A 15,760-nucleotide genomic window follows, 5' to 3' on the forward strand; every position below is an offset into this window, starting at 1 on the left:
CCATTTTCCTTTCCCGGAACTATGATAAAAAGAAATGTCTGTGCATCTTCTTTGGATGCTGTGGATATTTTCAAAAACATTCCTATCAGGACAAATGTTTAAGACTATGCCTTATAAAGTTTGTCAATGTAAATTAAAGACATAACAGTAAAACAAAACTAAATAAAAGCAATTTCACAGAATGTGGGGGAGGGATTGTCCAAAAGTTTAGATCTGACTAGTGTGTAAAATTTAAAACACCTAGAGGAGGATTTAATGGACAAGATGAGTATGAAATACCTATCTTGATTTTGTTTTTTTAAATGCACTAAAAAAATTCTGATTTAACAAAGACAGGTATATGGCAGGTATATGGCATCTCATGTAAATGATGTCTGTAGCCCTAAGATAGGAGGCCATTTGATAAGTATTAAACAGTCAGGTCCTTTTCCTGCCACTTTTGTATGAGATGACAAGGCCACTCCCAAAAAGTTTAGGGCTCAGGCAAATATAAATATTTAGCATTTTGATCTGTACAAACAAAATTAAAACAAATTTACAACATGACAACCAAAAAGAATTGGAGAATTGCCCAAAAAATGGTAACAGTTGTTAGACCAATATATGGAAAAGTAAAAAAGGAGGAGGAAGTTCAAGTAAAAAAACACTGTATTTGCCGAAAAAGTCATACTGGCAGGCAGCTTCACCTAGAGCATGAATTATTCCTTAGCGACACATCGGCAGTTTGGACAATGTAATAATGGACTCCCAACCTGCTCACGTTAATCCCTTGGAATACATTCCTGAAAAATCTGGGGGGTTGTCTTTTTAAGTATATTAAATGGAATTAACTTTAATAGATTCATATGGCATTATTCCAGGTAAGTCTGGGACAGCATTTAAATTACTCTTTACACTCTTATCTAAAACAAATTATTTAATCCAGAAAAGAATTGATCTTTCCCTAAATTAGATTCCTAGGAGGCAAATGCTTATGTTTATCAACTTTAGTAGCTGTTAGTAACAGATCATTCTCTTGAATACCCAAGTGGACAGGATACTGAAGTATAATAACTTGCCATTAAAATTCATCCTTAAGACTTAAAATAGTGCTGCAGAAGCTAATTTTTATAGGTACACCCTTCTTATTCTAGAAATTTCATTGTTGGAGCCTCCAGTATGTGATAGACTTAAAGCTATGCTACTAAATAGGACACAGATAATTTATTTACTTATTTTTAGTATTTATTTTTAAATTTTTATTCAATTTATTTAAACTAAAAAAAAACACAAAAAACAAAACAATAAAACACGAAAAACAGTTCACCTGTTTCTCCTACCCCCCACCTCTTGAAACCACCACTGTGTTCTCTGTATTTATGAGCTTTTTTTTCTTTTTTAAGATTCCACACAGAAGAGAGATCATATGGTATTGTCTTTCTCTGTCTGACTTATTTCACTTAGATAATGCCCTAGAGGTAGGTCCATCATGATTTCATTCTTCTTTCTGGCTGGATAATATTCCACCGTAAGTATATGTGGGTGTGTATATTTAATACACATAGTAATTTCTTTATCCGTCATTTATCAATGGACACTGTTTATTTCCATATGTTGGTTATGGCGACAATGAAGATGGGGGTGCATATATCCTTTCAAACTGGTGTTTCAGTTTCTTCAGAAAACCAGCCAGAAGTAGAGTTGCTGGATCATATGGTAGTTTTATTTTTAATTTTTTGAGGAACCTTCCTACTGTTTTCCACAGTGATACACCAATTTACATTCTTATCAACAATGGATAAGAGTTCCCTTTACAGGGCGCCTGGGTGGCTCAGTCGTTAAGCGTCTGCCTTTGGCTCAGGCCATGATTCCAGGGTCCTGGGATCGAGCCCTGCATCGGGCTCCCTGCTTGGCGGGAAGCCTGCTTTTCCCTCTCCCACTCCCCCGCTTGTGTTCCCACTCTCGCTGTGTCTCTCTCTGCCAAATAAATAAAATCTTTAAAAAAAAAAAAAGAGTTCTCTTTATTCCACACACTCACCAACACTTGCTATTTCTTGTCTTTCGGATACTAGTCATTCTGACAGGCCATGAGGTAGTAACTCATGTGGTTCTGATTTGCATTTCCCTGATGATTACTGATGTTGAGCATATTTTCACATACCTGTTAGCCATCTGTATGTCTTCTTTGGAAATATGTCTATTCAGATCCTCTGCTCCTTTTTTAATCAATTAAGTTTTTGCTATTGAGTTGTATGAGTTCTATATATGTCTTAGATATTAGCCCTTTGTCAGATACATGATTTGCAATTGTTACCTCTTATTCAATAGGTTGCCTTTTCATTTTGTTGGTATTTAGAAGCTTTTCAATTCAGTTCAGATGTGTATTTTTGCTTTTGTTGCAAAAATTTTGTTTATTTTGCTTTTGAAGCTTTTCGGCTGGATTTTTATTTTTGCTTTTATTTCCTCTCTTTGCTTTGGTCGTCAGATTTAAAAAAAAATTACTGCCAATACCTATATCAAGGAGCTTACTGCCTATGTTTTCTCCTAGGAGTTTTATGGTTTCAAGTGTTACATTCAAATCTTCAATCCATTTAAAGTTATTTTTTGTGTATGGTGTGAGACAGTAATCCAGTTTCCTTCTTTTGCATGTGGCTGTACAATTTTTCCAACACCATTTATTAAAGAGAGGCTGCCTTTCCTTTCCCCACTGTATATTCTTGGCTCTTTTGTCATAAATTTATTTACCATATATGTGTAGGTTTATTTCTGGGCTCTCCATTCTGTTTCATTGATCCATGTGTCTGTTTTTATGCCAAAACCATATTGTTTTAATTACTGTAGCTTTGTAATATAGTTTGAAATCAGGGAGTATGATGCCTCCAACTTTGTTCTTTCTTAAGATTGCTTTGGCTATTTGTGTGTGTGTGTGAGAGAGAGAGAGAGAGATTCCATGTAAATTTTAGGATTATTCTATTTCTGTGAAAAATGCCATTGGAATTTTGATATGGATTACACTGACTCTGTACATTGCTTTGGGCAGTATGAATATTTTAACAATATTAATTCTTTGAATCCATGAGCACAGAATATCTTTCCATTTATTTTTGTCTTCAAGTTCTTTCATTAATGCCTTACAGTTTTCAATAGACAGGTCTTTTTCTCCCTTCATTAAATTGATTCTTAGGTATTGTATTATTTTTGGTGCAATTGTAAATGAGATTGTTTTCTTTATTTCTCTTTCTGATAATTCATTATTAGGGTAAAGAAACATAGCAGATTTCTGCATGTTGAAATTTTATCCTGCAACTTTACTGAATCCATTTATTAGTGCTAAGCATTTTTTAATGGAGTCTTCAGGGTTTTCTGTATTTAATCTCAAGGCATCAGGGATGCCTGGGTGGCTCAGTCATTAAGCGTCTGCCTTCGGCTCAGGTCATGATCCCAGGGTTCTGGGACCGAGCCCCACATCGGGGTCCCTGCTCCACATGAAGCCTGCTTCTCCCTCTCCCACTCCCCCTGTTTGTGTTCCTGCTCTCATGATCTCTCTGTGAAATAAATAAAATCTTTAAAAAAAAAAATTCAAGACATCAGCAAATGGTAATTTGGTTCTTCCTTTAGATGCTTTATATTTTTTCTTTTCTTTTGGTTAATTGCTCTGGCTAAGACTTCCAGTACTCTGTTGAATAAAAGTGGTGAGCGTGAACATCTATTCCTGATCCTAGAGGAAAAGTTTTCCACTTTTCACTGTTGAATATGATATTAGCTATGGGCTTGTCATGTATGGCCTTTATTATGTTAAGATACATTCCTTCTATACACACTTTGTTGGGAATTTTTACCATAAATGGATGCTGAATTTTGTCACTTTATCTACATCTACTGAGATGACTATATGATTTTTATCCTTTATTTTGTTAATGTGGTATATCACATTGACTGATTTGTGAATGTTGGACGATCCTTGCATCCCTGGAATAAATCCCACTTAATCACAGTGTATGATCCTTTTAATGTATTGTTGATTTTGATTTGCTAATTTTGTGCTGAGGATTTTTACATCTATGTTCATTAGAGATACTGTCCTTTAGTTTTCTTTTTGTATGTCATCCTTGTATGGTTTTGGTATCAGGGTAATGCTGGCCTCATAAAATGTGTTTGGAAGAGTTTCCCCTTTTTTATTTTTTGAGAGAATTTGAGAAGAAGAAATTCTTCTTTGAATATTTGGTAGAATTCACCAATGAAACTGTCTGGTCCCAGACTTTTGTTGAAACTTTTCTGATCACTGACTCAATCTCCCTACTAGTAATTGGTCTATTCAGATTTTCAATTTCATCATGATTCAGCCTTGGTAGGTTGTATGTTTACAGGGATTTACCCACTCTTTTTGGGTTGTCCAATTTATTGGCATATAATTGCTCTTAGTAGTCTCTTAGGATCCTTTGTATTTCTCTGGTATCAGTTGTAACATCTCTTTCATCTCTGATTTCATTTATTTGAGTCCTCTTTCTTTTCTTGGTGAATCTAAAGGTTGTTTTGTTTATCTTTTCAAAGAACCAGCTTCTAATTTCATTTTCTTCTTAGTCTCTATCTCATTTATTTCTTCTCTAATCTGTCATTTCCTTCCTTCTACTAATCTTGGACTTTGTTTCTTCTTTCTTTAGTTTCTTGAGGTGTAAAGTTAGATTATTTGAGACTTTTCTTGTTTCTTGAGATAGATTCTATCTTTATGAACTTTCCTCCTAAAACTGCTTTTGCAGCATCCCATAAATTTTGGTACATTACATATCCATATTTGTTTTATTTTTAAGCAAACCAATAGCTTAGTATATCTGATAACTTATTTTTCCCATCAGAATATTCAGCTATCTTCTTGTATTGTACATACAGTATTTCACTTATTTAGGAACATACAAACAGAATTTCATCGTCTACAGAACTAGATAAATCACACAAAAAGTATTTTTCTTCAACAAGTGGTCTTAAGTCTATTTGCTAAAGCCTGGCTGGTAGTCAGCATGTAAGTCATCAATAATAAGCTAAATAACTAAAGAACTTGCTAGTCTCTAACTATTGGTAAAAAGGAGCCTGCTGGTTCCTAGTACATTAAAATCTTAGCAAGTTCACAAATTCAGAAACTCAAGGAATCTTTTCCCACAAGGCTCCTTGGAATCCACTCCTATCATTTTTAACCTTTTCAAAGGAGAGTGATTTTCTATTGCCCTTCTTCACTTCCCACTGGAAAACTTTTCTTCAAGAATTTAAAGAAAAATAAAAAACTAATTGCCTTCTGAGAATTTCATCCTGACTTCATTTGGTATTACTGGGAATGCTGCCAGATAAAAAAGTTCTGCATGTTGTTGGAAGTCCATCGTTTAGCATATTCCCTAATTTGGATGATCTACTATCTGAGAATATATACTTAAAAAACAACAAAGAGGAGGAGGGGGAGAGGAAGGGGGAGGAGGAGATGAAGAACAAGAAGGAGAAGAAGAAACCGCCAGAAAGCTTTGAGTGAGCTGACAAATTATATCACAGAATTATTGAGAGTAAATAAATCAATTTGAATTAAATTATTGCTGAGTTTGCAAAATCATATGCAATTAAGTGGTGCAATTTACTTGAAGCAAGACATGCATTTTTCCATACGATAAATATTTGAAGGGCATACCTCATTATCTGTGATAGTGTACACATGATATAATTTTGGAGGACCACATCAAATTTGAGAAAATCTCTTACTTAGTAATAAGCACATGGAGGGAAGGCCAGGAGAAGCTTAACTATCTTATAATGATCAATGCTCTCAATATTAGCTGATTATTTTTTATCTTCTACCTAAGGCTGACTTTAGGTAAAACCGTATGCTTCTTGAAGACCACAGTTGTTCATTTTTGACTCCTTAGAGGCTAAAAAAATTGCCTGACATATATTGGTGTTTTTTTGAGTCAACATAAAATAGGTTAAAATTTGTCTTGCAGGCTACCCACTCACAGAAGTTGACACACCTCTGCTTTTACTAGGCATTTCTTGATGCTCAAACATCAAGCCAGTCCCCTTTTTTAGATATCCAAAATGAATTTCTCTCTTCTAAAGCAAAACTCCTCCAAGAGAACATTCTACTATCTTACACTATTCACTTAATTTCTGTATTCTGCTTTCCATCACTTCTTGATCAAAATGGCATTCTCAAAGTTCACTAATGTCCTGCTAATCACTATTTCGAAATGCATTTCTCATGTTTTTCGTTTTCTTGAACCTTTGTTTGTGGTCTCAACCCTCTTCCTAATGTAACCTGATAGTATACTACTTTTGATTCTGCATCATTTCTCCTTTAACTGGTCTCCTAGCTAGAACACAGGCATGCTTTAATTCTCTCCCCAGGCTCCTCCCAGCCCTTCCAATGAGCCTTCCCCAAGAATCAGTCTTTCTTCTGTTTTTCCCTTATAATTATCTGCTTCTACGATCTATCTCCTGATGTAGTTCAATTATCATATGTATGATTAGCATTCCCAACTGACTACAGAACTCTAATCTGGCACTAATCTGGCTACAGAGCACCAAAATGGTACCTCAAGTACCTATCTCAAATTTCCTTTGAGAATTGTCATTGTCACTTCTCATTTAACACTGCTAACACTGAATTCATTGTCTTCTCTATAAACTAGTCTGTGTGAAGGGCACTAATTCCTCAACTACTAGATTTCAAAATCTTTACCCTCCTTACTTCTTCCTCATGTCTAATCAATAATATATGACATTCTCTGAATCATTCCTTCACAGTAGTTCCTGCAACAATCCTTAGCCAATATGTGTTGACCAAACAGTTTTAAAGAAAATTCACATATATCCAGACATATCCTACACTCTGCCAGTGTAGACTCTTACTCAAGCTTTTGCCTTTTCCTCCCATTGTACTTCTAAAACCTTACCCAGAGCACCTGGGTGGCTCAGTCAGTTAAGCGTCTGCCTTCAGCTCAGGTCCTGATCCCAGAGTCCTGGGATGGAGCCCTGCACCTGGAGTCCTGCTCAGTGGGGAGTCTGCTTTACCCTCTGCCCCTCCCCGTGCTCATGCTCTCTCTCTCTCAAATAAATAGATAAAATCTTTAAAAAAATTTTAAAAATAATAAAAAAAATAAAACCTTACCCAATGTTGAAGGTTCACCTCAGATAGCAACTCCAAGAAGTAGTTTTACTAAGGATACTCTATCCCACCTAAACTCCTATCACATTTTGCTTATATAACTAATTTTACACTTACTAGACTACCTTATATAGCAGATTATATATTCAAGTATTGCTCTATCCAAACATGTGAGCTCTTGGAACGCAGTAACCTTGTCAACTCAGTTTCTCCTCAGACTTAGACCTACTACAATGCTGTACATATAGTAAGTGCTTAAAAACTTACTGTCTTCAATTAAACTAAACTGAGGTGGGGTTTGAGTATGCCTAAATTATTAAGAAATCTGTATTCAGATGCAGTCTGTCTGAAATTCCTTTCAAATAGCTAAAAGGCTTTAGACATATTATCAAGGAAATAATAGCAAGATAAGGGATCAATGATCTAAAACATAAATACAGTGTCTTTTTACCCCCAGTGGGCAATTAAAATTAGATAAGAAATTATTACCTAATACTTAATTTATCTGAAATTTCAATGGTTTTTGTTACAGTTACTGTTTTTAGTTTTTGGTGTATGTTTTTGCTTTTTACCTTGACAATTTTTATGAGTGAGGAATCAAAGTGAGACAAAGGTATAATCATTGCAAATACTTTAGCTAGTTGAAAGGTCTCAGACAGACCTTGATGTTGATAATGGTAGTTCAGGCAAGAAGGTTCTAATGCATTTGCCTTTCAGAACCATCTCAGGCTTTCAAATGTGATCAAACTTTATTTATGAATATATTTTGTGCGTGTGGAATTTTGAAATTTTCTAGCTATGTGCAATATCTGGAATTTAAAATTTTTCACTCTGGGTTTTTTATGTTTAAATTTAACACCTATTAATATTGTGCTTATTGTGCTTTTATGACATTTTTCTTCTAATTTATAATGACAGAGTAACCAATCCAAACCCAAAAATACATATATTCAAGAAGGTCATATGTCAGGTTACAAATGGCAAGATTTCATTCTTTTTTTATGGCTGAGTAATATTCCATTGTGTGACTGTATTTGTTTATGTATGTATGTATATACATATATATATATATTATATATATATTTTATATATATATTATATATATTTATATATATATATTTTATATATATATATATAATGATGTGGATGGAGCTAGAGAGTATTATGCTAAGTGAAATAAGTCAGTCAGAGAAAGACAAATGCCATATGATGTCATTCATATGTGGAATTTAAGAGACAAAACAAACAAGCAAAGGGAGGGTGGGGAAAGAAAGAGGAGGCAAACCAAGAAACAGACTCTTAACTCTAGAGAACAAAGTGATGGTTACCAGAGGGGAGATGGCAGGGGTTGGCGGGACTGGGCGGGAGGGGGAGAATGAGTGAAATAGGTGATGGGGATTAAGGAGGGCACTTTCTGTGATGAGCACCAGGTGTCGTATGGAAGTGTTGAGTCACTATACTGTACCCCTGAAACCAATATTATACTGTATGTTAATTAACTAGAATTTAAATAAAAACTTGAAAAAACCCAAACAGGTCATATGAGTAAATAATACTTATTTTAAACAAACATATATAGCACTACCTTACTTTGAAAGGGCATGTCGTCCTGAAGTTACTTGGCATATTTTGAATATCAGAATGTTTTTGGTGGCAATAATGAAGAACTGCTGAATTCCTTGTGCTCATCTTTAGTTTTTGTTTTTGTTTTGTTAAGATTTTATTTATTTATTTGACACAGAAAGACACAGCGAGAGAGGGAACACAAGCAGGGAGAGTGGGAGAGGGAAAAGCAGGCTTCCCGCCGAGCCTGATGTGGGGCTCGATCCCAGGACCCTGGGATCATGACCTGAGCTGAAGGCAGACGCCCAACGACTGAGCCACCTAGGTGCCCCTCATCTTTAGTTTTTCATTGGTTTCGAAGCACATAGCATTTACCATACATTCATCATTTCATTCCCAATCTTGCAGCAAATTCTGACTTAAAATATTACAGGTGTGTATAGAGGGAGAGTTGACAGAGAAAATGGAAAAGGGAAGTAAGAGTGAAGGAAGGCAAGACAAATTCTTTCAGATAACTAGCTTAATTGGACTGGTTTATATTACCTACTAATCAAGTTGATAATGGATGAAAATAAAACCACGGCTATTAAAATCTCAACTTAAAACAACTGACTGGGTTTTATTTTCCCAGTGACCTCAATTAATAACCACCAGGCAAACTTAGTGACAGCACAGGTCCATGTCAGCTTTGTAAAAAACCTGGGAGAATCTCACATTCGATAATGAACTCTCACATACAGTACTGCATATTCAGCTTGCTTTCTTTTAGCCATATTTTTTAGTAGCAAACAGAAAGTGTGAGCAGGAGAGGTAAAAATATCCCACCCACTTAATTTTTATTTGGCTGTCTACAATCAGGTAAACACACAGGCTGCTAAGAGATAAAGGATTTTCATCTTTCTTCACAAAATACCGCAGGAGGAGAGAGAATTTTCTTCGTGTAAAACTCAGCCCTCATTCTGTCAGGCAAAGTAATTATGGAAGCAAAACAAATCCACATTGTCTAATTAGGTCATTAAAAAGCATAAATGCGTCATGGAAGTTTTTCCCCTTGCCTAAGACATAAAGTAAGACAATGAAAACAATCTGGTAATATAGAAAGGTTCAGAATTTGTTTCTTTTCAAAAATAATAGGTCCTTTCATCTTTCTATTTCCCTAAGATGAAGACAGTTAATTTGGAGACAGAATCTGTAATTAGTTCAGGGTTTACTTTGATTATGTTTCAAAATATTTAACCAAAAACAGGAAGATAGAGAAAGAAAGAAAATACATAGAAAAATTATCAAAGGAAGTGAATGAAAGCAAGAGAGTGGGTTGCTGATCAAAATGTATTGTGCAGAGACAAGATGAATATAAAATCTACATTCATATAAACACAACCAATCTGGGATACCAGAAAGCTCTCAGGAAGAATATACAGGCATCTGCCTCTGGGATTTGAAACCAGACTTTAATCACAGCTAACTTAAATAAAAACAAATGGCATGATTATTTGCCTCTTCCTCTCTCTACTTGTTATTGCTTGAGTTTTAGAAGACTCGTGGCTCAAAATGTTAAGAAACAAAATTCAAAAAAACGGAAAGGAAAATAAACTTACCTGTGATCCTCTTGCCCCTCGTTTGTGGTCCCATTCTGAATGCCCCATGAGCTGTAATATAATATAATAATTACCGTAAATTCAATGACACTTATTTTATGTGGCGAATATTTTTACTCTTTCTTCTAAAGAATACTTTTTTGAAATCTATGTTTTAATATGAATGTATTAAGTAGCTATCATGAATAAATTAATACACCAAAAGTAATAATAACCTCTGGTTTGATAGCTAATATTTCAACTGGTAGTTATTTCCAAGATATTTTAATATCACTGTGTGATAGAAGAGTCTGCTAATCTACAGCTTTCTGGTTCTTTGTCAGGAACATCCTAGAAAGATGTTAACATGGGTTAAGCTTTTTACATGCCATTAAGCTCCTAGCTTATTAAGAAAATATGCTAAATAAATCATTAGCATAGCTTAATTTACTGTCATGAATGATAAAAATGAGAAGGCCAAAATATTTCAATCATTTTTAGTTCGGTTTTGATAGTATCACAAAAATATGAGCGTTCTAAAGAGTGAAATGATCTAATGTGAAATATACCCCCAAGGTCACAAAATACAGATTTTCATAAACCTATAAAACATTATCAAGCTAGTCCCGTAATTGTAATAGCCCTGAGCTACTTTGCTTATAAAGCATGATATTTATTGAAAATAACATGTAACTAGAAGAATACTAAGAAAATACAAGATATTGGCTGAGAGAAATAAAATTCTATTCATCTATCCAGTATACTTACTATTCATGTGTCTCAGTGGAAGAACTCCCCATCACTAATAAGCTAGCACATGAACAGGACAGACTACTCAACATATTAATATACCTTGTTAGCTTTTCTATACAACAGCAATGACCCCTTAGTAGACACAATAAAAAAACTGTTCACAATAGCAACAAAAAAGTAATATGTTTTTGAACATTACCAAGAAATGTTTTTAACCATATACAGAAAATGGTAAGACCTTACTGATGGCCTTACAATGTCCCTGATTAAGAAGACCGAATTCTATAGAATTATTAAGTGTTCAATTCTACCCACACAAATTTACAGGTTTAACCCAATCTCAATCAAAAGCTATTCATATTTGTTTAGGAAACTGAAAAAAAAAAAAACTACATACATTTTATCTGAGAGAATAAACTGATAAGAATCAGAATATATTAGGAGAGTAACACCCTAGTGGGTTATTAAAACATATTGTAAAATTTAACCCAAATTATGGGACAATGATTTAAGACTCAAAATATAAATGAATGATATGTAGTGGACAGTTGTGAAATGTCAAAATATGAAAAAGAAAATATAAAAATCAATGATTGATGAATTAGTTCATGAGTGGAAAAAAAAAGAGAAACATTCTATGGAAAAAAATGAGAACTGAACCTTCTAATATATACAAATATAAATTCTAGATAAAAAGCAAATTTAAAAAGATGAAATGGTACATATAAAATAAAATCCAGACAAATACTTAGACTACCTTGAAATATAAAAAGATTTTCCAAACTAAACACACACACGTACACACACACACAGAGGATTATGATCCAGCTACATAAAACTTCAAATGTCTGCACAAATGTCACACTGGCAAAATATTTCCATTAAGTGCCAGGTAAAAAAAATAATATCTTCAGTGCATTAAGAGCTCTACAAATGTGAAAGTAATGCAACCCTAGTAAATAGAGGAAAGGATAAAGACAGTTCACAAAATTAATATCCATAATCAATATTCAGCAACAATTTTCCTTGAAGTGAAAAAGTTCAGTATAAACAATAACAAGAGATGACTCTTGCCTATCAAATTAGCAATCTGATCTTGTTGAATATTCGGTAGAATTTAGAAAGCTAAGTATGCATATAGATTGCTCGCATGTAGTGTATAGATATACACATGTATATATTTACACACTTATAAATACATAGACATACACTAGATATATTAAATTTAATACATATTGCATACTCTTAAAAATTCAGACCGTTTCAACTAGAAAATAAAAATGTAAAAATTCAGTAATTACAATGTGTCAATCACTGTGTTATCCAACAAAAGGGAAACTGTCTGCTAACTTAGAACATAAAAAGAACATAACATAGAATTTCAAATTTGGTTTTCAGGGCCTTTTTACAAAATTACATATGAAATGCTTATGGGATTATAAGTGAAAAATGTAACAAATTAATTTTAAATTACTCATTTTTAATAAGATGATCAGTTATTTTAAGCATTGGAATTAGTGAAATGATTTAATTATAATTTGGCTAGCACACAATTTTAGGTAAATTAGGCCAGGTAATCATCATATAAAACTGAATGCTTAGATAGTTGATATTTCTTTAATGCTTTAATTTTTTTTAATGTCTGGATTTAATGGCATTACATCTGCTAGTAAATATTCATTGATACTCATTTAAAGTTGATTATAAAAAAGTTAAACACTAATCAACTAATGAAATAAATAGTCTGATTTAGAAACATATAAATTAAGACCATTTAATTAGTTATTCACTAGAACTATCAAAAACCATCTTGACACATTTCAATCACCTGCCTTATTGAGACCTTTGGGAATACTCTTTGTCAATAATAGGAAGAAAAAGAAAATAATAGGAAGATGTGAAGCTTGCTTGGGCAACTTTAAACAGATGTTAAACTTGAGTACTATGCTGTTAGAGTAAAATAATTTTTTTAACATTTTAAAATTTAAATTAAATTAACATACAATGTATTATTGGTTTCAGAGGTACAGACCAGTGATTCATCATTCTAGAGTAAAATAATTTTTAAGCAGAAGGGTTATCTTCTCTTTTCCCTGTTTTATCTAAATCTTAGGAAAAATAATACTTTATAAAAGACTGTTATGCCTATTATCCTCTTGCTAATGAGCTTCAACTAAGAGGATAACTTAGCAAATTCTACTATCATGAGTATCACAGTAAAAAGAGGTAAAAAAAAAACACAAACACAAGTTATAATCCACAATATATTGACTTGGAATATTTGATAATGACAGGTAGTAAGTCAAAAAAGATAACATTTCTCCAGGATCAGAACTAAAATAAGAAAAGCACAGATTTCACTGCCTTCTATCATTAACTATGTAAAAAAAAAAAAAAAAAAAAAAGATGATTTTTAGTCTGAGAACAAAAATTTTCAAAATGTAGACTCATTTGGGGCATCACTTAGTACAGAACAAGAAGATAAACTTGATCATTATAAGTCAGAACTTATAAACCTCTAAAAGTTCACTAAATCTGACCTTTTATTTTGAAACATACCATAGAAAATTTGCCATATCAGAGAGTGTTATTTCCTAGCATTATACAATAGACTAATGAGAGAGATTTAGGGTAAAGGAATTCTATTTTATTCTATCATTGCATATTTCTATCATATATTAATAACATTATTCTATTTAAAAGTCTGGGTTGACCAGCCATGTGTTAATATGTCAAAATGTATTTTTGAATACTATTACTACTTTTTTCAAGTAATGAAGAGTTCTAGAAATCTACATGTTATGTGAAATACAATCTAAAAAGCAATGAACTCTGAAATGATAAGATACTGTAATATTCTCTATTCAATAGAAAGAGAGTCAAAGGAAATTAACAAGATTTTTTTCCCTTTGGACTTCAGGAAATCATACAAAGGCTTTGTTTTTAATGAAAATAACCTGAATCAAACTTCAACATTAATAATTTTAGTGTTGAATGTATGAGGTTTGTTATAATACTTTCTGTAACTTGTTTTTTCAGTGCAGAGAAAGAGGTGGGGGTGCTGCTGGCCAGAGTGTCCGGGCCCTACTGTCTCCATGATTACAGCGTACCTGGCACCGATGGGGGTGAGGTGGGGAGTGGGGAGGATAAGCACATGATAGCACACAAATTTTTGTCTTAGTTGCACATAGAATTTATTTTACTGTTATAATAGCACTGTCCTTAGATCATGGACCAAAGACTAAAATAACCAAAATGTTTTCACTATCCTTTTAAAAAAAAATCATCCATTGTGTGATAAACTGCCTGACTTAATATTACAGATTATTTAAATTAAAATGAAGCATTTGGCCACAGATAAGTATTCCTGTTAAAGCAGAACCATAGGCCTAAATGTTTTAGGAAGTACCTAGACACCTCACTGGCCTCCCTCTCTTGACTAATGATTAGGAGAAATCAAAAAACTTGGTTATAATAAATAATGGAAAGGAGAGCTTGCACAATAAAGTCAGTGAATTTCAAAATTAAGTGCAAACTGATGTTGGTGAGTTATCAATGAGAAAGTCAAAACATCCTTTGAATCAAACAGGTAGGATTGGTATTGAATTGCAGATGACAAGTAGGCATTTGCCATTTTCATGGGCTTAGATAAAAGACAGAAATGGGTCATGGACTATGAGGAACAGAAGTAAAAACTGTAGATTTTTTTCTTTTTGCAATTGAAATCATCTGCGCTAAACTTTCAAGACAAATGAATAGCAGCATGATACCTAGGTAATTCTGGGAAAAGAGACCAAAAGTTCATTAACATGATATGATGCTCTTTCTGGTGAAGGAAGGCTTGTGATTTTATTATTAGTTATATAAAGTTTCTAGAAATGTAAGAGAGAGAGAGAGACAGACACTAAGACCAGAAAAATGAAAAAAAAAATAGGATATTCAAATATATTCTAGTTGATAAAGAATACATGACTCCTTAATTCAGGAAGAAAAAAGAATGTCTCTCACCTTCTATAAAAACTACCCTCTGAGTTATTTAACTATGATTATTCCTCTGGGAAAAGGCATTTTAATAAGAAGGTTTGGGAATACATAGGTTACCACGGTTATGCCCACATATGCTAAACAAAAATCTTTCCATCTGAGGAAGGAATTCTCTTAAAAAAAAAAAAAAAAAAAAAGAAGAAGAAGAAGAAGAGTATCTTTCTTCTTTTCCAGCTCCCATTAATCAAGATAGGCAAAGTGGAGACCCTTAAATTTATTTCTAGGAAACAAAGTATACTTCCTTTAAAAGAAACACAATCTGTTATTTAAAGCATTTTGAAAATCCTAACTTCCTTGACACTGAGTCATTTTCATCCTTGTGGAATAAATTCTTTTCTCTCTCTTTTTTAATAATACATTTCTACATCACAGCCTTCAGCTAACAGTATGCTACACAGTACTTAGTTCCAAGGAAAACAAAACCGCTGCCAAACACCGAATTTAAAAAGTTCACAGGAGAAAGCAGTCAGCATGGAAACAAAATGGTTCCATCCAAGCAGAGGTATTTTTAATAATAGCATGAGAAATGCAGATAGTTGAAAGTATATTTCTGTAGGTACTTTCCTTTCTCATTTCTATATTTTTCCCTGAGCTATAGTCTCCTACTACTTTTTGTTAATATAAAAAAGAATGCCTTTTAGGGGATTCATGGGAAGAAAAATTTCACCATAACTATTATTGAAAAGAGATGAAAGCTGCATGA

At 33.3% G+C, this 15,760-nt stretch overlaps 1 protein-coding gene across 1 annotated transcript in view; it reads right to left on the reverse strand.

The window, feature by feature from the left end:
* The window catches only part of PDE3A (phosphodiesterase 3A), a 320,879-nt gene that overhangs the window by 117,956 nt on the left and 187,163 nt on the right, over positions 1–15,760 (reverse strand). The window contains exon 2 of the mRNA XM_035028117.1: positions 10,282–10,332. Coding sequence (XP_034884008.1) covers positions 10,282–10,332 — 51 coding nt within the window. The remainder of the gene's footprint in view (positions 1–10,281; positions 10,333–15,760) is intronic.

This window comes from Mirounga leonina, unplaced genomic scaffold (genome assembly GCF_011800145.1).
Source record: "Mirounga leonina isolate KUSES-001 unplaced genomic scaffold, KU_Mleo_1.0 Mir_201, whole genome shotgun sequence".
Lineage (NCBI taxonomy): Eukaryota > Metazoa > Chordata > Mammalia > Carnivora > Phocidae > Mirounga > Mirounga leonina.